Raw genomic sequence first — 26,934 nt, 5'->3', positions numbered from 1 at the left:
ACCAAGTCCTTCTGGTTTTCGTTCAAAATGTCCAGATTCTTACGCTGCTACGGAGGCCCAGGACTCCATCACCTCAACTCAAATTCTACTAGCTGCTTCCAAACTGGCTTGTTAATTCTAGGACCCCTGTCACTCAGGATCTCTCCAATCCAGAGCAGGAGAATATTTTTAGAGGATAATTTCACTACTTCTCTGATGTTTCCTTGCTCAGAAAACTTCGGCACGCTTTTGACAGTGACAGCGAACCTGAGTCCTTCTGGCCGGAGTCCGGATCGCTCCTCCACCTGAGGGCACGGTACAGCATTCTCCCCACCTCTCCCAGCCCAAATCAGCTGTTCTGCACTGGGACAGCACCGAACAGCACAGCCTGGAGATGAAACGGGGACACATCCCAGGAGCTACAATTAGCCGCTGGCCGCCAGGAACTGATGTGTCACTGGCGTTGCTCTGTCTACCAGCACAAGCAAAGGAAAGCCAAGAATCTGCTACGGAAAGGCAACTTAATGAGGGAGGGAATGTTTTCGCATTTTTTCCCTTGAATCCTGGTGATATTTTCATTGGGATTACAGACAACTGTAAATGCTTGGAATCAGGAAATAATAAGAAAGTGAATTCTGAAACCAGGGCAGTATTTTACAACTGACAAAGCTGCTATGATTTGAGTTAGGCAACTGAGTGCATTTAATTGAATGTGGTGCTTTGTGGGGAGGAAATTAAGACGTTTGTAAACAATTGTTATGATTTCTGAGATGTTTCACACAATTAGAGTAGTTTATGACTTTTATGAATGCAAAAATATAAAAGATGCAGAAAATTTGTAATTGAAAGTAGCATCTTACATATGTGTGTGTGTGCATGCACACGCGCGCACACACACACACACGGAAAGTACCTTTGGAAGAATAGTAAGAAGGGAAATGTGTAGCCTATGAGGAGAGAGCTGGGAGATTTTCACTATATGTCCTTTTAATATAATGCGCAGGGCTTCCCTGGCGGTCCGGTGGTTAAGACTCCACAATGCTACTGCAGGGGGCGCCGGTTCAATCCCTGGTGGGGGAACTAAGATCCCACATGCCACGCTGTGCAGCCAAAAAAAAAAAAAAAAAAATTAAAAAATAAAAAGCACAATATGGGAAAGGAATCTGAAAAAGAGTGGATATATGTATATGTGTAACTGCTTCACTTTGCTGTACAGCAGAAAGTAATACAACATTGTAAATCAACTATACTCCAATAAAAAATTTTTAAAAAAGAAAACAAGCTATAAAATAAGTTACAAGGAAGTAATGTACAGCAAATGGAATATAGCCAATATTTTATAGTAACTTTTTAAAATTTTATTTATTTATTTATTTTATTTATTTATTTTTGGCCGTGTTGGGTCTTCGTTTCTGCATGTGGGCTTTCTCTAGTTGCGGCAAGTGGGGGCCACTCTTCATCGTGGTGCACGGGCCTCTCACTGTCGGGGCCTCTCACTGTCGCGGCCTCTCTTGTTGCGGAGCACAAGTTCTAGACGCGCAGGCTCAGTAGTTGTGGCTCACGGGCCTAGTTGCTCCGCGGCATGTGGGATCTTCCCAGACCAGGGCTCAAACCCGTGTCCCCTGCATTGGCAGGCAGATTCTCAACCACTGCACCACCAGGGAGGCCCTCTAGTAACTTTATATGGAGTATAATCTATAAAATATCGAATCACTATGTTGTACACTTGAAACTATTGATAATATGATGTTGTACGTTAACTATACTTGAATTAAAAACATAGTGTTCAAAAAATAAATAAAATCATGCACAGATTTCATATTTATTTATGGGTAAATGGTTACTAAATTTCCTTTTAATTCTTTCAGATTTGGAGGTGGAGGGGAAGTGTGGAGTTTGTGTGTTTGTAAGTAGCAGACCTGACTGCTGTGGTTAAACACGGAACAGGTTTGGGCGGGACGGGAGGTGGTTAAAGCTGAGTGCAGGGCACTGAGTGGGGCCAAGCATCAGCTCAGGGCCCCCAGACCGGCAGGCAGCCCCACTGGGTCAGAATCTGTGCTGACGGATCATTAAAGCCAGGGTGGGGTAGAGGGAGGCAGCTGCAGGGAGTTGGGGGGGACAGTGCAGAGAAAGGGAACCCCCCTCCACCGCCTAGTTTATTTCTCAAGGAAAAACCTCTCCCCTCCTGGAAATGGAAGCAGAAATGAAACTTTAGCTGGAGCCGAGGGTGGCAGCAGGGCAGGGAGCCTGGCACTGAGAGAAAACTCCGTCTGTGAATGCGGAATCCATCTCCCCTCCTTCCACCTCCAAGGTGCAGGGCGGGGAGAGAGAGAAGCACAGCCCAGAGGGTCCAGACCAGTCGCCCACGCTTAGACTGGCGCCCACCACCCTGGCAAGTCAGGGCCCTGTGCCATCCTGATGGCCCTGTGCTGGGTACCTGTCACACAAAGGGAGAATTGAGTTCATGGTGTCCTCAGGTAAGAAGGTGAGTTTTACAGCTGAGCCAGCGAGGAAGGAGTATCAGTTGCCACATTCCAGGAATGGGCCAGATTACTAAAGATTCAAACAGTTTAGGGAAACGGGCAGAAACGAGGCTAATGAAATTCAGTCTCGCAAAACTGGAAGGTCAGCCATTCAAGCAGAATCCATAATACATTTAAATGGAGCCTTAACGGGGAGAACTGCTGAAAATAGTGAGGAAAGAGCCCGAGGGCAAAATAATATCATCCAGAGTCTAGTTGCCAATGGGATTTCCTTCCAGAGCAGCCAAGGCACTGGGGGTTCTCCATAAAGGCACCTCTCACGCCTCATTTAGAATGTGGGGGGCAACCCTGGGCTTGCAGCTACTCAGAAAAGGGCATAACACAAGGCGGAGTCTTGTGTTAAAAGGGGAACAGGAGGAACGAGAGGGAAGGCTGGCCTGCAGCTCAGGAACCTGCATTTTCACCCTCTTCCTGAGCTGAGCACAGAACCTTTACCCCTTAGCTCAGGTGTCGCGAGTTTCTGAGAGGGGTTCCCCCAATTCTTTTCATGATTTTGTCCTCAGTCTTTTGCTGACTTGGTTCTTCTCTCTGTTGTGTGTTTTTGCAGCAGAGCTTCTAAATCAATTGCAGGGAGAGAGCTGGGGATTTGAATCAAGAAAAAGGAAATGGAATGATTTTGAAATTAGCATTAATTGAGCAGAGTCAGGTACTTATGAGCTGTGAGCAAGTTATTGATACAAATTCATGAAATCTGAAACAGCCTCAAACTACAGACCTGCCGGGAGCAGGATCAACAAAAGCCCAGACAGATGAGGTGAGAGACCATGGCGTGTGCAGCTGGAGATCGGAGCTGTGGAACTCTGTCTGCTTCATCTAGCTAGAATGCCATTACCCTGTGATTGACGAAATACATTTTGAACCCACATCCTAAGACCCTGCTCTGTTATTCCTATATGCAATGAGAGAGAGAGAGAGAGAGAGAGAGAGAGAGAGAGAGAGAGAGAGAGGGAGGGAGATCCCCTACACCTGCACTGTCCAATATTATGGCTCTTAGGCACTTAAAATGCGGTTGGTCCTGGAAGTGTAAGGTACACACTTGGGTTCTGAATAAAGAACATAAAATCTCTTATTAATAATTTTTATGTTGTCCATCGACAGATGAATGGATAAGGAAGATGTGGTACATACACATATATATACACAATGGAATATTACTCAACCATAAAAAAGAATGAAATTTTGCCATTTGCAGCAACATGGATGGACTTGGAGGGCATTATGCTAAGTCAGACAGAGAAAGACAAATAGTGTATTATATCACTTATATGTGGAATCTAAAAAATACAACAAACTAGTGAATATAACAAAAAAGAAACAGACCCCACAGATATAGAGAACAAACGAGTGATTACCAGTGGAGAGAGGGAAGGGTCAGGGGCAAGATAGAGGTAGGGGATTAAGAGGTCAAACTACTATGTATAAAATAAATAAGCTACAGGATGTATTGGACAGCACAGGGGATGTAGCCAATATTTTATAGCAACAATAAATGGAGAGCTATCTTTAAAAACTGTGAATCACTATGTTGTACACCTGAAATGTATATAATATTGTAAACCAACTCTACCTCAGTTTAATAAATTTATGTTGTTATGTATTGAAATGATATTTCTGATATGTTGGGTTACATAAAATATATTATTAAAATGAATAAACCTTTTCCTTTCCTTTTCTTAATATGGCTACTACAGGATTTAAAGTTCTCACGTGGCTGACATATTGGACAGCCCTCCTTTAGACTTTCAAATAGTGGAACAGATTCCTAGGGCGGCAGTTTGCACTCCCCCTTGTTAAATTCAGGAGACTGGGTGCAAACTGATCGTTTGTTTTCACTTTCTTTTTTCAGGAAAATGATCTCAAACTGCTCAGGCCTGACTGTTGTCAATTGGAGTGGACGTTTGGGGCCAATGAACAGTTGCGGTACAGAAATTTAATTAATAATATTGAAGACATGCAGCTGGGAGAAATAAAGGACGCAGTGGAGAAGACTAATTCTGTGGGCATTATTTCATATCATTTCATAGGAATGAAACCCATAAAGTGCACACAAACCTTCACCATGGCTTGGGGGAAACACTGTTATCACAGAGGATGGAAAATACCATCATTATTCACTCTGTCCTGCAGGAAACTGAGAGACATTAATCCAAACAGAACACTACAGTCTCTGTGGAGCCCCAGACCATTAGATCCGAAAAAAAGAAAAAAATGCAGAACTCTTTCTGATGGCGGATCTCTTTTTTTCCTGAGTGAGTCAGAGAACAGACTGTGGTTTAAACCAAAAAAAAAAAAAAAAAAACCAGAAAAAAAAAAATGAAGCCTTCTGCAAACGGGTAAAGGCATGTGGACGGGCATGGAATGATTCATGAAGCTGTGAGACTGACAAGCCCGCCTTTTCTCCCACTGAAAAGCCTGGCATGATGTATAATTCTAGCCATCCAGGTGGCCCCTTATTTGACAGCTGCCCTTTGAAAACCACAGATAAGAGGAGCAGTCACTCGGCACAACCTTTTTTATGCTGTTTTTTAAATGAGAAAACTCATTTATATGAACACACACTGAAAAGGGGTTATAAAAACAGCTAAATTTGTATCAGTTTAGATAATTCTAGATACTCCTAGGATTACAATTTAACAATAAAAGCTATGTGATTCTAAACTATTTGGGGCTTAAGATGGACCACTGAGTGATTTATACACATTCAACATCCTTCCTGAGGCCATCTTTTTAAACTTGTTGAAAGTTAAGTGACACAAAATCTTTCATTCTCCACTTTGGAAAAATAGCTCCAATTCTACTTGGAAGAGTCAGCACCATTTTTAACAGGATGTCAAAAATGACCTTGGGCCATGTTGGCAAAGCACAGAGGGGAGAAGACACCTGATCGAAGGTCAAACTTGGCCTGTTTAAAAAAAAAAATGTTCTTCCTAAGTGAGCCCCAGAGCTCCCTTTATGTAGAAATAGGTTACCTGGTAGACTTTGGGGTTGACAACGGTTCTAAATCTTACTAATCTTCTCTGGAATGAAACCAGCAGGATTCAAAGAGAAAAGAGCGGCTGGACTAATCCCTGAGTTCTTTTTGTATTAAAAAAAAAAAAAAAAAGGATTACTCACTTAATGTCATTGTTTCTTTTAAAATTCCTGGCAGTGTTGCTAAATGTATTTAGCTTATGAAACTGATCATAAAGGTTTTCATCAGCCTCATCAAAACATACAAGCCTGCTATACGCCTGCTTCCAAGACTGTTGGTCTAACATGCACTAGAATTTAGAAAGAAAATAGAAAATATGACAGATTTAAAACTACCCTTATGTTTGTTTAACTCTTGTGCTTATCACAGTGCCACAAAAATGTGAGAATTGGAAACAATCTTAGTAAAAACAACAGGTCAGGGTAGTGATGCAGGACACCAGCAACGGTGCCCCATTTCCTGAGTTCTGAACTTGGCTCTGTGACTTAATAGGCTAATAAGATCAGGAAAGTTATTTAACAACTTGGAAACTCAGTTTACCTCATCTGTAAAACAGCAATAATCACAATAATAGTATCTGCCTTACAGGGTTATGGAAATTAAATGAGATAAGGTATGCATCTTACATAAAGAAGAGACTCAGGAATTGCTGGTTTATTGGATAATTTAATCCAGTCATTGAGTTTCACAGGTGAGGAAACTACACACGGAGACCCCGCCTCAGTTCCCCCCACTGAGCCTGGACGGACCTCAGCTCTGATCACTTCTCCTCCACTTCCCATCTGGGCTTTGGAATTAATCCCCATAGTCCTGTTTGGTTATGGACCCCAAAATGCAGCCAGATACAACAAACACATACACACCCAGAAAATAATCCTCATTTTAATAATTTAAAAATTATGAAATTGGGAAAATTGTAGTAGATTTGTATCCTAAGAGACCATTAATTAGCATGAGTTAATCATTTTTCTTTAAATCTTAACATAATAGAAGGTTTCAGATGTGCTTGCTTTACTTCTGAACAATTTCTACATGTTTTCTTTTGGTTTGTCTCCCTCTGGTGGATTAAAAAATACTTCCTTTCATTTTCAGAATAACCATGGATTTTTTGGAACAGGTTTTGCTCAAGTTAAGAGTTTGTCTGAAAAAAAAAAAAAAGTTTGTCTGTTGTCAGCCTGGTTCATGTTGTGGAACTTCTAGAAAACTATCTTTCCTGGATGGGAATCTCTGCAGAGGCTCAGATTCGGGGAGGGCACCTGCTCCCTGACACTAAGAAGCTCATGCGAAGACACAGAGTCGTATTCAGAGAATGATGTGTGGTTTGAATGGCTGAGAATAAAGTACAAGTGATTAGGGGTGAAGGGCGATGGTAAGAGATGAAGTAGAAGGTTGAGCAGGGACCAAATCATTGGGCTTTTAAAGTTATGTTTGAATTTTATTTTGTAGGTAATGGGAGTTGCATTAGTTAGGATGAGGCTGCAAAAACAGGAAGCCCAAATAAGTAGCTTTCAAAACAAAAGGGTTATTTCTGTCTGTGTAAAAGAAGTCAGGAAGTAGGCAGTCCAGGGTTTGACATAGAGCTCCCTGTCATCAGGGATCCAGGCTCCTTCCAAAAAGTCCTACTCCATCCCTAGGGTGTGGCCTTTGTCCTCATGGTCCAAAATAGCTGCCAGAGCTCCAGCCATCACTTGCATTTATCCAATTGGACATCTACATTGGCACTTCAATCTCAACTTTCCCAGAAAATACGCTGATTCCTACCCCCAAACCAGTTCTTCTGTTTTGTTCTTTAGCTTCCCATTTCACTAGAGGAAAGAGCAGTGAAATGAGGCTGAGAGGGAGGTGCAGGAGACTCTGAAGCTGAGGAGAGAGAGTTCAGAAAACAGCAGAAGAGTGATTTAAAGGGGAGCAGTGACCAGTCATCTAAATACTGCACAGAGCTCAAGTTGCACGTGCTCTGCATGTTGACTTTTATTAGAGGTGCCAGTGAGGCTGGTGACCTTGGTGATGATGTGTCTGCACTTATTTTGCAGAGCAGAGCCCTGTTCAGTGTTGAAGCTCGTGGCAGCCCTGACCAATGCGGTCTCCATCACATGAACCCAATGTGCGGATCCCCCCTGCCCAACACCTACTCAACCCCCCGTAAGGTAACCTAGACGTGAAGAGATAGAACAGCAGCCAGAGGCCTCCAAGAGGAGGGCTGGGGGCATCTTTAAAAAATTTCTTTTTCATATGAGAGAGATGCTGAAGGTAGAGGGAAGTCGGGGATGTGCTGCAGGGAGGTCCCTGGGGAGATGTGGAAGCTGTCCAGGATACAGGTGTGGCACTGGCCCTAAGCAGCAGGAAGGACGCCTGTTTCTCTGAGGCCAAGACCTAAACAAGGGCTGAAATGAAGAAACATTTGCAGCTGGTGGCAAATGAGGTCACAAACTAAGCCAAAAATATTACCAGTAGAGCTACCTTAGATGACGAAAGCCACAGTTGCTTCTTAGTTCCCGTTTAAGGAGGCCTTTTGTTCCACGCAATGTGTGTGCAATTTTCATACAAATTATCTTTTTTTTCTTTTTGGCCTTGTGGCTTCATGGGATCTTAGTTCTCTGATCAGGGATCAAACCTGGGCCCATGGCAGTGAAAGCGTCAGGTCCTAACCACTGGACCGCCAGGGAATTCCCCACATTATCTATTTTTAATTCTCACAAATATCTAAGTTAACTATATACAGTCGAAACATATATCAGGGGGCTTCCCTGGTGGCGTAGTGGTTGAGAGTCTGCCTGCCAATGCAGGGGACAGGGGTTTGTGCCCCGGTCCGGGAAGATCCCACATGCCGCGGAGTGGCTGGGCCTGTGAGCCATGGTCGCTGAGCCTGCGCATCTGGAGCCTGTGCTCCGCAACGGGAGAGGCCACAACAGTGAGAGGCCCATGTACCGCAAAAAAAAAAAAAAAAAAAAAAATATATATATATATATATATATATATCTGTCAATTAAAATTTACATGCAGTAATGTGTCGCATGTTTCAGATGGTTCCACGTGCATTATCTAGTTTGATTTTTCTAGCTATTGTTGATGATATCCCCTCATTTTACAGGTCAAGAAGCCAAGGGTCAGAGAGGTAATCTGAGTGGCAAGCAGACTGTGTAACTTTAGACTCCCAAAGGAGGCGTTATTTTAATGAGTCAAATCTGAAAACAGGTTTGAACTATAGGGCATTTTAAACAGCTGCTGTGTCACCATTAAGGAAGCATTCCCTCTGCCTGAACTGGAGGGCAGAGCTCTGACATCACCAGTGTCGTGTGGGTGTTGGAAGGGCTGCACGTCCTCAAAGTTGGGCAGCAGGCCAGGACTAGAGGCCCTGAGATTTCATTTCATTTCATTGCATTTGAGATGAAATGAGATTCCTTCAGGATGCTCGCCCTGGAATCTTGTGTGACTGAATCTGAACTTTCTACATTCCTTTTTCTTTTTTTTAGTTCAATAGTATTTTATTTTTATTTTTTTAAATTGAAGTTTAGTTGATTTGCAATATCATGTTAGTTTCAGTTGTATAGATTCCTTTTTCTTGTCTTCCATCAAAAAGCATAGATGATCTGAAGTTCTAAAAAATTTTAATCATATTAAAGCAAAATGGAGATTAGTTCTGCTCCCACTTGGAAATAATTTGTCACTGTTTTCTCCTGATTTTTAATAGACTCCAGTGAGTCCAGTACAAAAGGACTTGCTGTTTCATCTTGTGGTTATTTCTAGGGATTAAATCATAATCCTCAGCCTTCATAAAGTAAGATGTGTCATTACAGAGAGCCTGTAAATGTACGATCGCAGTTTGTCAACACCGGCCAGGGCCCTGCAGCGTTTTGGAGAGTGGTTTTAGGTGATGCAATTTAGTAGCTTACATTTATGGAGCGTAATCCTGTGCCCGGCTCGATGCTAAGCACTTTGCATGCACTATCTAATTTAATCCTCATGACATCTCTTTAGGGCGATTAACATCTGCAGTTCCCAGATGAGGAAGCTGAGGTCCCCAGAAGTGACTTTGCCTGCTGGTCAGCTGTGGGCAGGATCTGAAGAGAGAAGCACCATGTCAGTGTAATATATAAAAGACCCAAATCCCTGTGAGCCGGAGGTGGCTCACAGGTGGCCCTTGATTCTGTGGAGTATTATCCCCGTGGTTGGAATTGAATCAGGGGCTTCGTACAGAGCAAGAAGAAGGGGGAAGTGTGGCTAGCGACCTGTGAAAGTTCTCTGTGCCAGGCACTGGGGAGACAGGGTGACATAGATGAGGCCCTTCTCCATCTTGGGCTCACAGCCTGGGGCGGTGTCTGGTCTTTAGGCCACACACTGTCTGCTTCTAGTTAATTCGTAATTGTAACTTTAATGCTACTTAATTGTTGTAATAGAATTTATTATTTTTTTCCCTCATTTTTAACCATTAAAATCATTCTCTCATGGTTGGCCATTGAGAGCTTTCCAGTTTGGGGTCTACAAACTTTTAGGATGCCATTGAAATATTTTCTAAGAATAAAGTTTTGTAGTGCAGTAACTAGGTCAAAGAACATGAATCTCTTTACGGTTCTTTCAATACATTATCATATTGCTTTCTAGAGGGGTTTGATATTTACTCAACAAATACTTATTTAGCGTCTTTTATATATTAGGCCTTACACTAAGCAGTAGGGATACACTGTGAATGGGTGTGGTCCTTGCTCTCAAGAAGCTTACCAGTTGCTGTCTCTAGAAATGTGTACTTTTAACTCTGATGCAAAATCACTAGCACCAAAATTAAAAAACATTTTTTTCACTTGTACCTCTTTTTTTTTTACACTTGCATTTAATGGCTGGGTTTTACATTCTATTTTTATCTGAATTATTTTTGTGTGTATATGAATTCTTTATTGCGTGAAGTCCCTTTGCCCATTTTTACATTTTATTTTCTTTTTATAAACTTATTTGCCTTATAACATTGAAAGAGACCTTTACATCTTGTCACACCTAATGTATTTTTCTAGTTAGTTTACTACATTTTATTTTTGTTATTTTGAACTATACTTAAGTTTAAAATTTTTATGTATTTGTCAGTCTTCCTTTGCCATATCTTCTTTTGCTTCTAGACTTGATCATTTTCCCATATATCTGATAAATACAATATTCTTTTTTTCTGATAGTTGCTCTATAACTTAATCTTAATAAATTTTAGCATGATTTTTAAAGTGAGCTTTAGAATGAGTACTTTATCATCCACTCAATTTTTCTATAGAGTTGGAGTCCATTTCTGTTTCTCTATCCTACTGAATACATTTCCATTATCTGCACTTTTTGCTGTTTAAAAAAATATAGTTGCTTTATAATATTTTCTGGACTAGAGTCCCTCTCACAGATCTGGTTATTTTTCAGCATGTATTTTTATTGTTTTTTCATGCTTCAAAATCTTATTGTAATATTTATAGAAAGTAAGTTATATCTCACGACGTGGGCTTTGGAATTCTAGTTACACCGCCTGCTAGTTGTCTGATTTTTCACAAGTTTAACTCTAAACCTCAGTCCCTCATGTGTAAACTGGGGAATCATATTAATATTTACCTCGTAAGATATTCAGGATTAACTGAAAAAATTCCATGTAAGACATTTAGCGCACTTCCCATCACCAGGCTTTGCACAGGAAATCCTGGAAAAGTGTGAATGATTCTGGTTCACTTGGGGGCAAACAGCCATTTCTGCACCGAGAAGTCCTGCTGTGAGGCGGACGGACTGTGCTCACTGTGCACCGAGGCTGGACAAGCGCGCCGCTGCCCGCTTCCTAGTCCAAGCCCAACCGAGCGCGGGCGCTCCCTGCGCGGCTATGGCCGCGCCCAGCTCCATGCGCGCAGCCTGGGGGCCGGGCCTGTTGCCTAGGAGATGCGAGCTCGGATCCACGCTACGGGCGTGCGCTTCCGGGAGGACGTGCTTGCGCGGCGCCCGGCAGCCAATCAGAGGGCGGGGCGCGCGTTCAAACCGCTGGCCGGCGGCGGAGGCGTGAGCGGCGCGGGAAGGTCTGGGGCCTGCTAGGTGGGGTGCGAGAGGTAGGTGTTGCGGCCTGGGGGCGGCGCGTCGGTGCGGGATGCGGCGAGGGGCGGCCGAGCGGCTCGGGAGTCCGGGCGGAGCGGGGCAGGGGTCCCCCAGGGGGACGGGAGGGGTCCCCCAGGAGGGGCAGGGGCGGCACCGGGCCTCGCCCTTCGCGCCGCTGCCCCCGCCGGGGCCGCCTTCGGGGCGCGTCGCTGTCCCGGTCCCGGCGTGACCGCTGAGAACCGGTCCCGGGGTCTGGGCCCCTCTTCCCTCCGGTCTCACAGCGACCCCCCCACCCCGCAAAACAAAGAGCCATCTTGCTCCGTGTAAGTAGCAGCAGGTTTTCAGCTGCGGTTGAAGGTCCGCAACCTCTTCTTGCCTTTGTATTTGCTTCCGTAACAGGAAGATTCCCTGCTTTTAGTTAAAAAGGTGACGGGAGATGCTTAGGTCCTGGCGAAGTTTCCGGTAATGACTGTTAGTGATTTAGAACTTTCAAAGGCTTACTTGAAAGTGAACCTCTGTTATTTTGTTCCTCCAGAGCCGTAATCTCTGGGGTCGACTTTAAAAACACAACAGCCAGTTGCTGGATTAGCAGGAAGAGTCTGTGTGGGAGCAGCAGAGAACTGCAGCTCAGGGCGAGCTCGCTGGAGCAGAAAGGGTGGACCAGCCCAGAGCAGAGGAGAGGGGCTTGTCTGTCCCGGCACCTCCCAGGTAGTGTGGGCTCCGTGAGACCACCCATGGAGTCACAGGAATGTTTTGTTTCATATAAAAGTTATATTTGTGCTATACTGTAGCCTATGAAGTGTGCAATCGTATTGTGTCTAAGAAAACAATGTATATACCTTCATTTAAAACACTTTAATGGTAAAAATGCTAACCATCATCAGAGCCTTCAGTGCGTCCTAGTAGTAACATCAAAGACCGCTGATCACAGATCACCATAACAAGTAGGGCGCTAATGAAAAAGTTTGAAATATTGTGAGAATTACCAAAACGCGACGCAGACATGAAGTGAGCCGATGCACTTGGGAAAATGGCTCTGACTTGCTGATGCAGGGTTGCCACAAACCTTTAGTTTGTAAAAAGCGCAGTATCTGTATGGGGCAGCAAAGGGCCTAAGACAGGTCTGCCTGTGTGAAGAAAAGGAGGGCATTGAACGACAGTCCGAGTGGTGATCGCCTCCTAGTGGCTGAGCTGCGCATTTTCTCATTGGCTGGGCGGTTGCTATAGGCAACGAGGAAACCTTTCTTCCTCTTTGCTCTGGGATGTGAAGTAGCTTCTTCCTGTAGAGTCTGTAAAACATAGCAAGGGATAAAGCATGAGAGCTGCTCTTTAGATCCCCCAGTTCTATTTTAAATGAGGTTTGCTTTATTTCACAATGAAATATGTGTCAATGATCAGGTGTCATTTTACAAGTTCGAATCAGGCATGCAAATGTAAAGACTTGTTTACATCAATATAACCAGTTTGATTCAGCGTTGACTAGAAGCCAGACCTCTTAGCTGTCACTGCAGTTCTCTTTTCTCTTAAACATGAATGCTGGGTCGCTGCTGTTGACACACAGTTACATACATTCCTGTCTACTTTGTTGCCTAACTGCTAAAGGGCAGGCTGTCTCTGTAACTAATCTTGCATAATTTTTCTCAGCACAAGCAATTAATTTACAGCATTTATCATATTTATTGTCTCTGCTACTTATTTGGGGATAATCTGTCTGTGACACCTCTCAAACTCATCTCTGAGGCATTCTTGCATGTAACGTGCATTCAGCTGATGCAGAAGTGGTGCTTCACTCCAGTCTTTAACTTTGGTGCTGGAGTGTCCCCATTAGTCCCCCTCCTTGCTCCCCAAGCCGGGGGTACTTAAAAAAAAACCTTTGCTGACATGTTCTCTTTTCTAACATTTACCATCTTAACGTTTTTTTTTTTTTTTATTACGGTACGCGGGCCTCTCACTGTTGTGGCCTCTCCTGTTGCGGAGCACAGGCTCCGGATGTGCAGGCTCAGCGGCCATGGCTCACGGGCCCAGCCGCTCCACGGCATGTGGGATCTTCCCGGACCGGGGCACGAACCCGTGTCCCCTGCATCAGCAGGCGGACTCTCAACCACTGCGCCACCAGGGAAGCCCCATCTTAACCGTTTTTAAGTGTACATCCTTAAATATATTCATATTGTTGCATGGTCGTCACTACCATCCATACCCATAACTCTTGTCATCTTGTAAATCTGAAACTCTATACCTATTAAACACTAACTCTCTGTTCTCCCCTCCCCCAGATCCTGGCAACTTTCTGTCTTTATGATTTTAACTACTCTATGTACTTGATATAAGTGATGTTATTTGTCCTTTTGTGACTGACTTATTTCACTTAGCATAATGTCCTCGAGGTTCATCCATATTGTAGCATATTGCAGAATTTCTTTACTTTTAAAAGATGAATAATATTCCATCGTATGAATATATCACATTTTGGTAACGCATTTATTGGTCATTGGACCCTTGGGTTGCTTCCCCATTTTAGCTATTGTGGATAATGCTGCTATGAACATGAGCATAAAAATATCTCTTCGAGACCCTGCTTTCATTTCTTTTGGGTATATACCCAGAAGTGGAATTGCTAGGTCATGTGGTAATTTTAATTTTTGGAGGACTGTCCATACTGTTTTCCATAGTGGCTGTACCATTTTGCATCAGCAGTACACAAGGGTACCAGTTTCTTCACATCCTTGTCAACACTTGTTTTTTTTGATAGTAGCCATTCTAATGAGCTAGTGATGTGGCATCTCATTATAGTTTTGATTTGCTTTTCCCTAATGATTAGTGATGTTGAGCATCTTTTTATGTGCTTGTTGGCCGTTCTTATGTCTTTGACATGTGCTTTTTTTTTTCTTTTTTCTTTTTTTGGCTGTGCCACACAGCATGCGGGATCTTCGTTCCCTGACCAGGGATCGAACCCCTGCCCCCTGCAGTGGAAGTGCGAAATCTTAACCACTGGACCACCAGGGAAGCCCCCGACATGTGCTTTTTACATCTTTAAAGTCACCTGGCACATTTGGCCTGATACAAGTGTTATCTGTGCATTCCTTCTAGACTAAGGAAATGAAAACAGGGGTCTTGCCTTTGAAAATCCATAGTGTCCATCAGAGGGCCTGGCACCTCATGGGAGCTCAGCTGAGTAATGATTGTAAGTAATGACTGTAAGCTCTTTGAGGTCAGAGGTTTGTCTGAAGCTGCATGGGAACAGTATCTGAGCTGGAGATCATGACCTACTCTGATGTACTGCTCTGAGCAGTTACTTTCACCGTGGAAGGTTCTCATGTTTTTACGGCCTATTCGTAGTCTGTGCCATCTAAATTTTGTTTATTTATTTAATTTTAGCAGATAATTTTGGAAACTGATGCAGCAGGAATGGCTGGAAGTTAAGTGAACGTCCGAAGAAGAGCTTAAAGTTTCTTCAGCAACATCCTTTCTAAAAATAACTTGCTGCCACAATGTCAGTTTACACTGCACATAGTAGAAATGACAGCAATATCCTTGGTATCCCTTCCTCCCCAAAGAGTTCATCACTGCCTGTCCTCCCCCATGGTAGCAGGCTGAAGCTGCGTTCAAAGTCGGATATGTCGGAATGTGAAAATGATGATCCGTTATTGATATCCGCAAGTAAAACCAGAGACATAAATAGGACTTATGTTATCTCTGCCTGTAAAAAACCGGAAGATACACCCCTTCCCCCTAACCCTGTGGGTAGGTTAACACTTCAGAGGAGAGTGACAAGGAGCAAAGAATCCTCTCTGCTTGGTCGTGAGTTGGGAGACACAACTGCGAAAACAGCAGAAACATGTCTTGCGTTACAACATCGGGCTAAGACAGATTCTGTGGAAAAGTGGAAAGCAGCGCAGAATGTGGGAGGTAAAGGAGAAAACAATTGTGCTTCACCAGAAACTAGTATAAATGTAAAGACTGTAAATAATGATAGAAACTTTCTTGTTACACCTTCTGTACCTTTAGCTGCAGACCCAAAAGACCCTGAAGTGAAGGCTGGTGGAAAATACAAAGAAATGCTTTCCGCTGTCAGTGGGGCAGTCGAAAATGTTGCCCTTAAGTCCCTAAGTGATAGACCACCCGCTGGTTCCCAGAGTCAGACTGAAGCTGTTAGATCAGGACGCTTGGCAACAAAACCTATTCAGAGCAAGTTGGATATCAGAGTGTCAGGAACAGGAAGCTTACATCACAGAAGTGCTGGGAAGGATGGTGCGAAACTTGCACCTAAATTTGAAAGCTTAGAGAAAAGAACACCTTCGAAGTGTGTTACAGAGCACAGACCGACACCCAAGCGTGGCATTCCTCAGTCTAAGAGCCCAGCTGCGTCAGTTCTGAAAAACAGGATGCCAGCCCTTCAAGTTAAACAAAGGCCGAAAAGTTCTCTTCTCACAGATAAAAGGGAACGGTCACGAGAAAATGTATTCCTTCCTGAAGAAGAAACTGCACTTCGGAGAACCTCTACAGAAACAGACCCCCTAAAAGTGGAAAACAGTCAAGTGACGGTGGCAGTCAGAGTCAGGCCTTTCAGCACGCGGTACGTGCCCCTTTCTGTCTAAGACCAGGCTGGTGGCGTGGAGCGTGTCCAGTTCCTCTGTGCCTTTGGGAAGTCAGTGTGTTCATGCATTTTCAGACTGGCTGGTGATTCTTTTATATAGATAGAACTTCTTGGTTCAGTTGTAGTATGTGGATTATTTTTGATGATTGGCTGTAAAATTAAAAATCGAAATCACCATATTTTGCAGACATAAGTTTCTCTGGATATACTGCTTTTTAAAAGTCTGAATGACTCCAGTCTAACGCAGTCTGCTTTCAGATCTGTAACGTATGGTGGGATCTCTACCTTTCCCTTGAAAAGAGACACAACAGGTCACTCGTTTCCCAAAACCCAAAGATGTCCTTCCAAAACCCTTTCCAGAGTGGTGGTCACCCCCTCATCATCTCTGCTATGTGGTGGTTATACGCTCACTCATTTATTAGATTTGATTTTTATGGCAAAAAAAAATCTCTCCCCAAAAGTGCTTGTGGGTGAGATACTCACAGATTGCGGGTTGCGCTGAAAAAGACGACCCGCCCAGTGTGAATGTGGCATCTGGTTATCTTTACATATTTGGAGGGATGACTGTGAAGACTTCACAGAGTCAGTAGTTTTTAACTCAGTTGTGGACCTAAGTGAGTTAGAGGAGGGTATGGTGACCCAGCAGTGCACACGGACCTCTGGTTTGAACCTAAACGGCCAGCAGTTAAGGCAAGTTCCAGAGGGCTGTGAGCCTTTTAGCTGAAAATGTGGGGTCGGTGATAAGGCGAGAGAACTCAGTACCGAAGAGCCTCAAGACTGTGCGGGGAAGAGGGGCAGAGGGGACAAGCCCAGGGTGGGTGGCTGCCCTGGAGAGGATGGAGCGAGGGACCGCGTGCTGATTCCAGACGCAGCAGGCGCGCCTGTAGCAGGCCCGCGGGGGAGGATGAGGGAGGTGGTTTCCGCAGTAGTTTCTGATCGAAAGCAGAGTGGGGGGCAGAGGAGAGATCTGGGGCCAGACAAGGACTGATGTTCTTCTGCAGCTCTGGAGCCAGTGAAAGATTTCCTACTAAGTCTTAGATGGAAGAAGGTTGGACCCAAAGAGAGAATTTAAAGGAGGAGGGACCTTCAGATTCATAGAAACATAACTAGTAGCCCAAAGACGCTTATGGTTCAGACTTGTATCTAACTGAGTTTGTTGAAATTGTGTTTCTTACCAGCTTTATATAGATTTGTACCTCCAAAATTTCTTTATAATATATTCAAACAAATTTCCAGGTTTGAACTGCTGAGACAGGTAGATTATAGTAGGCAGGATGAGAAAAGGGAGAGCCTAAGAGAAAAGGAAAAAGATGGAGAATCCTGTAAAAGTAGGGGACATTCTTCCAGACAAGCAATCTGGAACTCCATTTTCCCTTTGAGCAGTGGCACTGGAGCTGCAGGAAATAGATTTTGGAAACCCACTGTTATTACGTGTGCTGGTCTGCATTTTCCACATGAAACTGAAGAATCATCTTGCCCTGGAGTAACGTTGTATTTAACTAGTTTGAGGTCCTTATTATATTCTGTGGGAAAAATACTCAGAATAATTATAGTAATGATATTTTTCTCTGCGCTTCTTTTTAAAGAGAGAAGAGTGAAGAAATATCCCAGGTGGTCTTCCTGAACGGGGAAGAAATAGCTGTGGAACATCCCAGCATGAGACAGGTGTACAGTTTTGTTTACGACCTTTGCTTCTGGTCCGTTGATGAATGTCATCCCCGTTTCGCGAGCCAGACAGCCGTGTACAAGGCACTGGCAGCCCCGCTCCTGGAACAGGCCTTCGAAGGCTTCAACACCTGTCTCTTTGCTTATGGTCAGACTGGCTCTGGAAAGTCCTATACGTAAGTTGTATCATAAGTCCGATTATCCAGAAATGTTTACATTTTTTGTGAGAAGCAGCATAGTTTGATAGAAAGAGTATAGTTTTGCAACTGCACAGGTCTGGGCGCAAATCTCACCATTTTACATACTAGTTCTGCAAACTTGGGCAAGTTACTTTGTCTCTGGGTTTCTGTTTATGCGTGAGATATTGTTTCGTTGGCCCCATTTTACTATAGACTCTTTCTTGTGTAAACTGAAGCCCAGAGAGGTTAATTGGAAGTATTGTTGTGAGAATTACAAGCAAGTCATCTGATCAACGGTATGGTAATAATACCTGTCCTAGAAGGAAATACTCAAATTTTAATAGTAGCTAACACTTATTAAGTTTTTACTATATTCCAGGCCCTGTGCTAAAGGCTCTGAATTAGATAGTTCTTATTTATTCCCATTTTACAGAAGAGGAAATTGAGGTTTACTTTATCCCCAAAGAACTTAAAAACCTAATTAGTTTTACTTCCTCCCTATTTATAATGTATTTTCCAGGATGATGGGATTTAGTGAAGAACCAGGAATAATTCCAAGATTCTGTGAAGGTCTTTTTGCTGAAATAGCCAGAAAACAAACCCAGGAGGTATGTTCTCATAGTATCTGTAGCCTTCTTATTAGACTAGAAGACGGTCAAACCAAGTTGAAGTCAGAGTCGTGGCCGCTAAGGAACTACTCAGTGGGAGATGTTGTAACTTCCGGTCGCTCTCCTTTCGGACAGTGGTTTGGGGGACGGGGGCTCTAGACTCAGAGGCGGTTCCTCCTGCTGGACAGGGGTGCAGGGTCCTCTCTTCCGCCTTCTCTGCCCAGTCACCTCCGTGGGTGTGGGGTGCACGTGGCGGTAGTTACGCCCCGTCGTGCGTGTCTGCGGTGGGGCGGCGGCATGGCCTTCCCTAAGGACGGCAGGCGTCAACATTAGGACGGCGACAGTGGTAGAGAGGGGAGTGACGTGCGGATTCAGCCCGGAGTGGAGGTCACAGCCTCGCTCGTGCCCCGCACTGCCCCAGTGCTGGGTGCCCACGCCCTCTCACCTGGTCCTAGGGTGGCCAGCTGTTTGCCGGGCAGCCTGTTAGACCAGTTTTTCCGAAACTTGCTTGAGGATAAGAGCCCCTAGGAATGTGTGTGTGGGTGTACTTGCTGAAAAGCTTCTGGAGATTCTGATTCAGTTGGTTTAGGGGGTAGCCTGGGAGTTTATAATTTTCATACTTTTCCTCGTGATTCTTATGATAAGGGGACTTGGGAAAATGTTGTGCTGTACTTGGGAGCACGGAGTGGAAAGACCCAGTGCCTGTAGTGAAGAGAGTGTGATGGAGAAACGGGCCAGTACACAGTCGAGTACAGTCAGTGAGTTGCTAAATAAAGTGAAGTAAATACTAGGTTAGGATGAGGGCGGCGGCTGTGGGAACATGTAAGCTGGGGGCACTGGGTCCTTAGAGGAGGCGTGGCCCGTGGGTTAGACCCCTCTGTTAGCATCTGTTTCGTTTAGAGGTGGTGGAAGCCAGGGAGGGAGAGCAGGCGAAGGCGAGGGGTCTCTGGAGTGGTCACGGGTCTGGGGCGCTCCAGGTGTGGGGAACGACTTTGTCAGTGAGAGGAACACATGAAACGGTTCAGAGCGTGGACTTCGGAGACGGCTTGCGCTGGAATCCAGGTTCCATCACTTTGCTGGAAGTGTGACCTCGAGCAGCGTGCTTCACTTCTCTGAGCGCTTCAGCGCAGAGCCTGGGGATGAGGGGGACGTTCTCCTAGGTTTGTTGTGAGTGTGCAATGTGCTCGCCTGTGTGAAAGGTTTTGAACAGCGCCCGGCACATGGGGAGCCCAGCGAGGTGACTGTGGTTTTGTCCATTTGGATTACTCAGGGTGGTAGAAGATAACAGCATGCGGGTGGGGGTCACGGAGGGGGTATAGCCACAGACGCCAGGCGCCTCGAAGGAGCGGACCAAGTATGATCCTCTGCGACGTGACCTCCCCACCTTTCGCAGCTCCCCTCCCACGGCATCTTCCTCTCCAAGGCCCCCTGGAAGCCCCGTAACACAGTACACTGTTTGATATATAATAGACATTAATGCATGTTTGTTGAATTCTGAGCCCCGATACCTTGTAAATAACCTGTAATTGCATGGGTTCACCTGTACCTGATCTCTACCCGGAAATGCTTTGTTCCTCTCCCGGGACGCTAACTGTATCCTTCTGTCTGTGTTACTCAAGTGCTGTGTTGCATCTCCAATTAGACTGGGAGTTCTCTGAGGATGAAGCCTGTCCAGTTCACCTCAGGTTCTCCCACGGCACCTAGAAGAGTGCTGTGTGCCTGGTAGGCCCAATAAATACTTGGTGAATTGAGCCTGCATCTCTCTGATCTCCCTTGAAGCTTCTAGTTTCGTTAGCACTGGGTGTTTGCTGACTCACTTTGGGCCTGTGGATGAAATTTATTTCTCTAACAAGGAAACATGCCCTAACTCAGAAAAGCTACATGGAAGCAAATTTTCCCTTTTTGGCTTTTATACCTTGTCTTTCAGAGTCAAAAGGAGGAGAAGCTCAGCTCTACTGAGTCTGGTGATTGTTTTTTGCCGCAATCAGGAATCACAATCTGATTTAAGATCCTCACTTAGCAGATCAAGTGTTCGCCCACAGGGTCCAGCCGCCGCGTTCCTCATGCCTCCCATCCTTTTCTCCTCCTTCCCCAGCCTCTCTGGCACCCGCATCTCCCCTTTCTGATAGGCCGTTTTATTTATGGTCATGATTTCTCATTTTGGTTCTTAATTTTCTATTGCTCTGTCTTATCTGTTGGAGGGTATGTTATGTTTCTCTGAGATGGAAACTCGTGGGCGAGAACCTTGCCGTATACGTCTGTATATCCTTCTCATATAGTCCAAAGCCATGCACATACTAAGGTGAATCGAATTAGGTGAATTTCCTAGAAGTTAGTAAGAAACGCAAGGACTTTTGTTGTTGAAATGAGAAATTTTCCTATATTAAGATAAAATTCACATAACATAAAATTGACCATCTTAAAATATAAAATTCAGTGGCATTTAGTACATTTATAATGTTGTGCAACCACCACCTCTATCTGGGTCTAAAAAAATTTGCATCACCCTCAAAGGAGACCATCCATGTACCACTAAGTCGTTACCACTGATTTCCCTCCCCTCAGCCCCTACTTTCTGTCTCTGTGGCTTTACGTATTCTGGACGTTTCCTGTAAGTGGAATATCGTGCAGCATGAGGTTCGTCGGTGTTGCAGCAGGTATTGACACTTCGTTCCTTTTTATGGCTGAGTAATAGGCCATTGCATATACGCGCCACATCTTCTTTATCAGTTGATAGGCATTTAGGCTGTTTCCATCTCTTGGCTTTTGTAATACTGTTGCTATTACAATACACAGCTGTACAGTTGGGTACAATTTTTATTTGAGTAATTTTTTAAACTATTTATTTATTTATTTGGCTACGTCGGGTCTTAGTTGCAACATGCAGGATCTTTCCTTGCGGTGCGTGGACTCGCTGTTGTGCGCACGGGCTTCTCTCTCGGTGTGGCGTGTGGGCTCCAGAGCGCACAGGCTCAGTAGTTGCGGCGTTGGCTTAGTTACCCCGCAGCAACTAAGTGGGATCTTAGTTCCCCGACCAGGGATCGAACCCATGCCCCCTGCATTGGAAGGCGGATTTTTAACCACTGGACCACCAGGGAAGTCCCTATTTGAATAATTTTTAATTTGAATTTATTTGTAATTCTTTTGGGTAGATAAGAGTGAAATTGCTGGGTTATACAGTAATTCTGCGCTTAACCTTTTGAGGAACTGCCCACTGTTTTCCACGACATTTGCACCATTTAACACTCCCACCAGCAACACTGGAGGGTTCCGATTTCTCCACATCCTCATCAGCATTTGTTGTTTTCCGTTTCCTTGATTACAGCCATCCTAGTGGGTCTGAAGTGGTTTCTTAACCGTGGCTTTGATTTGCATTTCCCTACTGACTTGTGATGTTGGACACCTTTCCATGTGCTTGTGGACTATTTGTGTATCTTTTTTGCAGAGATGTCTGTTCAGTCCTTTGCCTATTTTTTAATTGGTTGTTTGTCTTTCTGTTGTTGAATTGTAAGAGTTCTTTATACATTCTGGTTACTAGACTGTTATCAGATATGATTTGTAAAAAATGCAAGAACTTTTCAAATAAATTGTATTCTGTGTTTCTGTTCCTGCTAGGTCAGCTATCACCTTGAAATGAGCTTCTTTGAAGTATATAATGAAAAAATTCACGACCTTCTGGTTTGTAAAGGTGAAAATGGGCAGAGAAAGCAAACAGTAAGATTTAAAAACTTATTTGTTTTTAATTTCTGTTTTTATTGATGCATGTAATTATATTGGTTCTCAAGATGGTATATAGCTTAATTACTAAAATGCATATGATAGCAAATGCTTGAGATCTATAGTCTAACTACATTGCTATTTACTAAGTAAGCTGAACATTATTGTTGGTGGACATTAAACTAGTTATTAACTGTAACCTCATTTTACTTAAGCAAGTATTGTGTAGAAGTTAAAGACAAAACATTCCAAGATTCAGTTGGACCACTTATGTCAAATACCAAATCCCTAAAAGTCTGCAAAGCCAAAAAAGAATAAAAGTTTAAAAAACTGTCTTGTTATTGTAGAATATGTATTTCACTCGATTATTTAGCAAATTGATACCTTATAGCTAATATTTTCTGTGAAGTAGAAAGTTTCACAAAGGCATCAACTTTTTAAACAACCGCTATTAGAATTAAAAATTTCTGACTTTGAAAAGGGCTGTGGAGAGCGAGAAGCTAAAATCTGAAGAGGTCACTTGACTTGCTCAAGGCCATGCCGTTTGCTTTTGGCAACATCAAGAGACTCATACAAAACTTGGCATTTCCTTCTCTGACTTCTACGTGTTTTTAAATTTCTGCTCACAAAGTTTAAAATGTATAATGTAAAACGAAAGAAAATGTTAACTGTCTGAAATTTATTGCACATATTTTAGAAAGCGATTTAAAAGCATATAAACAATAGCTACGGCAGGACTTACGAATAAAAAACTAGTAAGATATTTGATGTTATGGTATATTGTCAAATACTGTGCAGATGTGAACAGTTTGTGGTCTTGAGGCGGTTTCCTAGTGCCTTACAGATGTGTTTGTGTGAGGACCTTTATATTTATTTCTGGGTAGAGACAAATCTCTTTACCGTAGACTCTAAATACAGAAAAAAAAGGGTCATTTGAAATTCTCTTTTATATGAAGTATTTGCCTTGCTGTTAATGTGGCTCATGTTTGCCCACAGCTGAGAGTGCGGGAGCACCCGGCCTCCGGTCCCTACGTCGAGGGCCTGTCCACGTGAGTGTGTGCAGCCAGGGCCCATGACCGCTGTGCTCTCGGCGGCCTCCCCAGCCGTGAAACGCTGCGTCATTACTTAGTCTTCTCCTCTTAATATTATCCAGTTAAATGTTCCTCCTCTTTCCAAATAGAGTGTTAGCTGCTTGTTGTTATATTTGTTTATATCTCTCACGGCACCTGTGAAGTGCCTTGCATAGAGCATTAATTATACTGTGTATGAAATATTTGACTTTCCTCCCTTTCCCCTGCTAACCCATTAAGTTAAGCCTTCCCTCTCGAGCCGCTTTTTTTATCTGTTACTTTAAGCTGTGGAGGCGAGAAGGTGCTGAGCTCAATGTTTAGAGTTAGAAATATGCTGAGAGTCATTTATTTGGTTTTCAACTCCAAATGCTTTCTTTTTATATGTATATATATATATATATATATTTTTTTTTTATAAATTTGTTTATTTTACTTATTTGCATTGGGTCTTCGTTGCTGAGCGTGGGCTTTCTCTAGTTGCGGTGAGTGGGGGCTACTCTTTGTGGCGGTGCGCGGGCTTCTCATTGCGGTGGCCTCTCTTGTTGCGGAGCACGGGCCCTAGGAGCAACAGGCTTCAGTAGTTGTGGCACGTGGGCTTCAGAAGTTGCGGCACGTGGGCTCAGTAGTTGTGGCGCACGGGCATAGTTGCTCTGCGGCATGTGGGATCTTCCCGGACCAGGGCTCGAACCCGTGTCCCCTGCATTGGCAGGTGGATTCTTAACCATTGTGCCACCAGGGAAGTCCCAAATGCTTTATGCTTTCTTAAAGGAAAAGAGAAGTGGCTAGAAAAAATTCAGCTCCATTTAGTAAATCTGGGATTGTGCTGAGACCCATACACACCTGCACTACCACACCCATATATATGTGTACCTATACATATACCTGTACCTCTACCTACGCCTAACCACACCCATATATACAGGTACCTATACCTATGCCTTTGCCTATACATATTGGTTAAAGTTTATCTTTTGGTCTCACGATTTAGACTTGGATAGTACAATGTTAAGATGCTAAGGTGCTTCATCATATTAAGAAAAATCATACTTCTTAAAATTTGTTAAAATGAAAACATTATATTATTACCTACCTTTTAGAATGGAGAAAATGAAAGATTCTGTAAGAATCAGTATAATAATACCTATGGCTTATTCCACTGTGGTATTCATGGAGTAATTATGTGGTTGAAAGGTAGCTGATGTTTTATAAGAACAGGAGCGTGATCATGAGTAAAACTGATTTTGTCCTTTGCTTTTGTGAAATAGGAATGTTGTCAGCTCTTACTCTGATATCCAGGTAAGGTCCATTGTAATTGATCTTCTCTCCACTAGATAGAAAGCTCAGAGTCATAAATATTCATAAGAATATTTCCCCTGACTTGCTATTTGCATAAATAAAAGGTTAATTTATAAGGAACTGATTTTGTTTGTGTAAACTTTAAGCAAAAGAATTACTCTTATAAACTAAAAATTTAAATCGATCATGTCAGTTTAGAGTTATAGAAATAGCCTTTTAAAGATATTATTTCCTTATTCAAATTTCTATGACAGAAAAAAAATAGACAATGGGAATGCCAATTCTTAAATAAGCATGTATTAATATTTTTATTTTATAAGCTGGTTATAAATGTGTATATATATATATGTGCTCGCTTTACTTTGCTCCGGTGAGCCCCTGTCTGCAGGCCTGACCTCCTCCTCTCCTTTCTCACTAGATTTGGCTGGAACTGGGAAATAAGAGGAAGGCAACTGCAGCCACCGGCATGAATGATAAGAGCTCCCGCTCGCACTCCGTGTTCACCCTGGTGATGACGCAGACTAAGGTACTGTGCTGTTGAGTAATCTCTTAGGTAAGATGGTCACTATGTTCAAGGTTCATGCTTTCCTTATTTTCTCCTTTATTTTTTTATTTTTATCATCTTTATTGGAGTATAATTGCTTTACAATGATGTGTTACTTTCTGCTTTATAACAAAGTGAATCAGTTATACATATACATATGTCCCCATATCTCTTCCATCTTGCACCTCCCTCACTCCCACCCTCCCTATCCCACCCCTCTAGGTCGTCACAAGGCACCAAGCTGATCTCCCTGTGCTATGCAGCTGCTTCCCACTAGCTATCTGTTTCACGTTTGGTAGTGTATATATGTCCATGCCACTCTCTTACTTCTTTAAATCAAAGGTAAAAGTCCAATCATATAAATATATAACATAATTGGATTTTAGGACATATACACAGTAACGCTGAGTGGCATATACAGGAGTATGTTTTTCTCACTGTTTTAAAAATCAATAACGTGATTATTAACTTATCATGATACTGATATTGTCATATCAATACGTGATAATATATTATCAACAATACATGATAATTGTACAGTATTTGAAAAAACATATCAGAAAGTAAAAGGTTTTAAATAATTCAGCCGTAGGGTTCCACTGCTCAAATGAAGCCCCTCTAAAGAGTTTGGTATATAATCTTTCAGTTGTTTTACAATCACACGAGAACAAATTTACAAAATCTGCAACAATTTTATACTATTAAAATTACTTGCAAAATATTATTATTCACAGCTACATAATTTTCCTTTGTTAAAATTCCTCAATTTTTTCTCTGCTGTTGGACATTTATGTTGCTTTTAAATGCTTTGCTACTTCAGGGCTGGGATGAACAGCACCTTTGTACATTAAGCCTTTTTTCTATCTGTGGCCGTTTCCTTAATATAATTGCATAGTTATGGGTTTAGCCCTTTAAAGTCATTCCTTTTATTTTGCGTAGTCTGAGCACTGCTCAATATGTTCTTATAAGTTGTCACAGATTCAAGAAGGGATAGCTTTCAAAAATAAGTGAGTGGTTTGTAATCTTGTCTAACTTTCCGTTTTGCAGCCTTATATTGATGGCAAGTCGTAAAAGAACTTATGATGTGTTATTTTAATGTCCTTTTGTCCCAGACAGAATTTGTGGAAGGGGAAGAGCTGGATCACAGAATTCGGAGCCGCATAAACCTGGTGGACCTGGCGGGCAGTGAGCGCTGTTCCCAGACCCAGACGAGCGGGGAGCGGCTGAAGGTAAGGGTGAGCCCTCACGTTGGGGAGCTCAGTCCTGGGCACTGTTTTTAGGAGATTACTGGCTAAGCACATAATCTTTTTTTTTTTTTTAATATAAATTTATTTATTTATTTATGGCTGCATTGGGTCTTTGTTGCTGTGCGTGGGCTTTCTCTAGTTGTGGCGAGTGGGGGCCACTCTTCGTTGCGGTGCACGGGCTTCTCGCTGCGGTGGCTTCTCTTGTTGCAGAGCACAGGCTCCAGAGCACAGGCTCAGTAGTTGGGGCACGCAGCCTCAGTAGTTGTGGCTCGCAGCCTCAGTAGTTGTGGCTCATGGGCTCTAGAGTGCAGGCTCAGTAGTTGTGGCTCGCAGGCTCAGTAGTTGTGGCTCGTGGGCTCTAGAGTGCAGGCTCAGTAGTTGTGGCTTGTGGGCTCTAGAGTGCAGGCTCAGTAGCTGTGGCACACGGACTCAGTTGTTCCGCAGCATGTGGGATCTTCCCGGACCAGGGCTTGGACCCG

General features: G+C 43.4%; 1 protein-coding gene across 1 annotated transcript in view; it reads left to right on the top strand.

Moving 5' to 3' along the window:
• Positions 1-15,023: 15,023 nt before the first annotated feature.
• The window catches only part of KIF14 (kinesin family member 14), a gene marked incomplete at both ends in the record, with an annotated part of 46,890 nt that continues 34,979 nt past the window's right edge, over positions 15,024-26,934 (top strand). The window contains 8 exons of the mRNA XM_079696849.1: positions 15,024-16,108; positions 17,716-17,970; positions 18,494-18,581; positions 22,197-22,295; positions 23,295-23,347; positions 24,634-24,664; positions 25,083-25,190; positions 26,321-26,437. Coding sequence (XP_079552975.1) covers positions 15,024-16,108; positions 17,716-17,970; positions 18,494-18,581; positions 22,197-22,295; positions 23,295-23,347; positions 24,634-24,664; positions 25,083-25,190; positions 26,321-26,437 — 1,836 coding nt within the window. The remainder of the gene's footprint in view (positions 16,109-17,715; positions 17,971-18,493; positions 18,582-22,196; positions 22,296-23,294; positions 23,348-24,633; positions 24,665-25,082; positions 25,191-26,320; positions 26,438-26,934) is intronic.

This window comes from Hyperoodon ampullatus, assembly GCF_949752795.1.
Source record: "Hyperoodon ampullatus genome assembly, chromosome: 2".
NCBI classification, from domain to species: domain Eukaryota; kingdom Metazoa; phylum Chordata; class Mammalia; order Artiodactyla; family Ziphiidae; genus Hyperoodon; species Hyperoodon ampullatus.
This window is presented reverse-complemented; position numbering and strand designations above follow the sequence as displayed.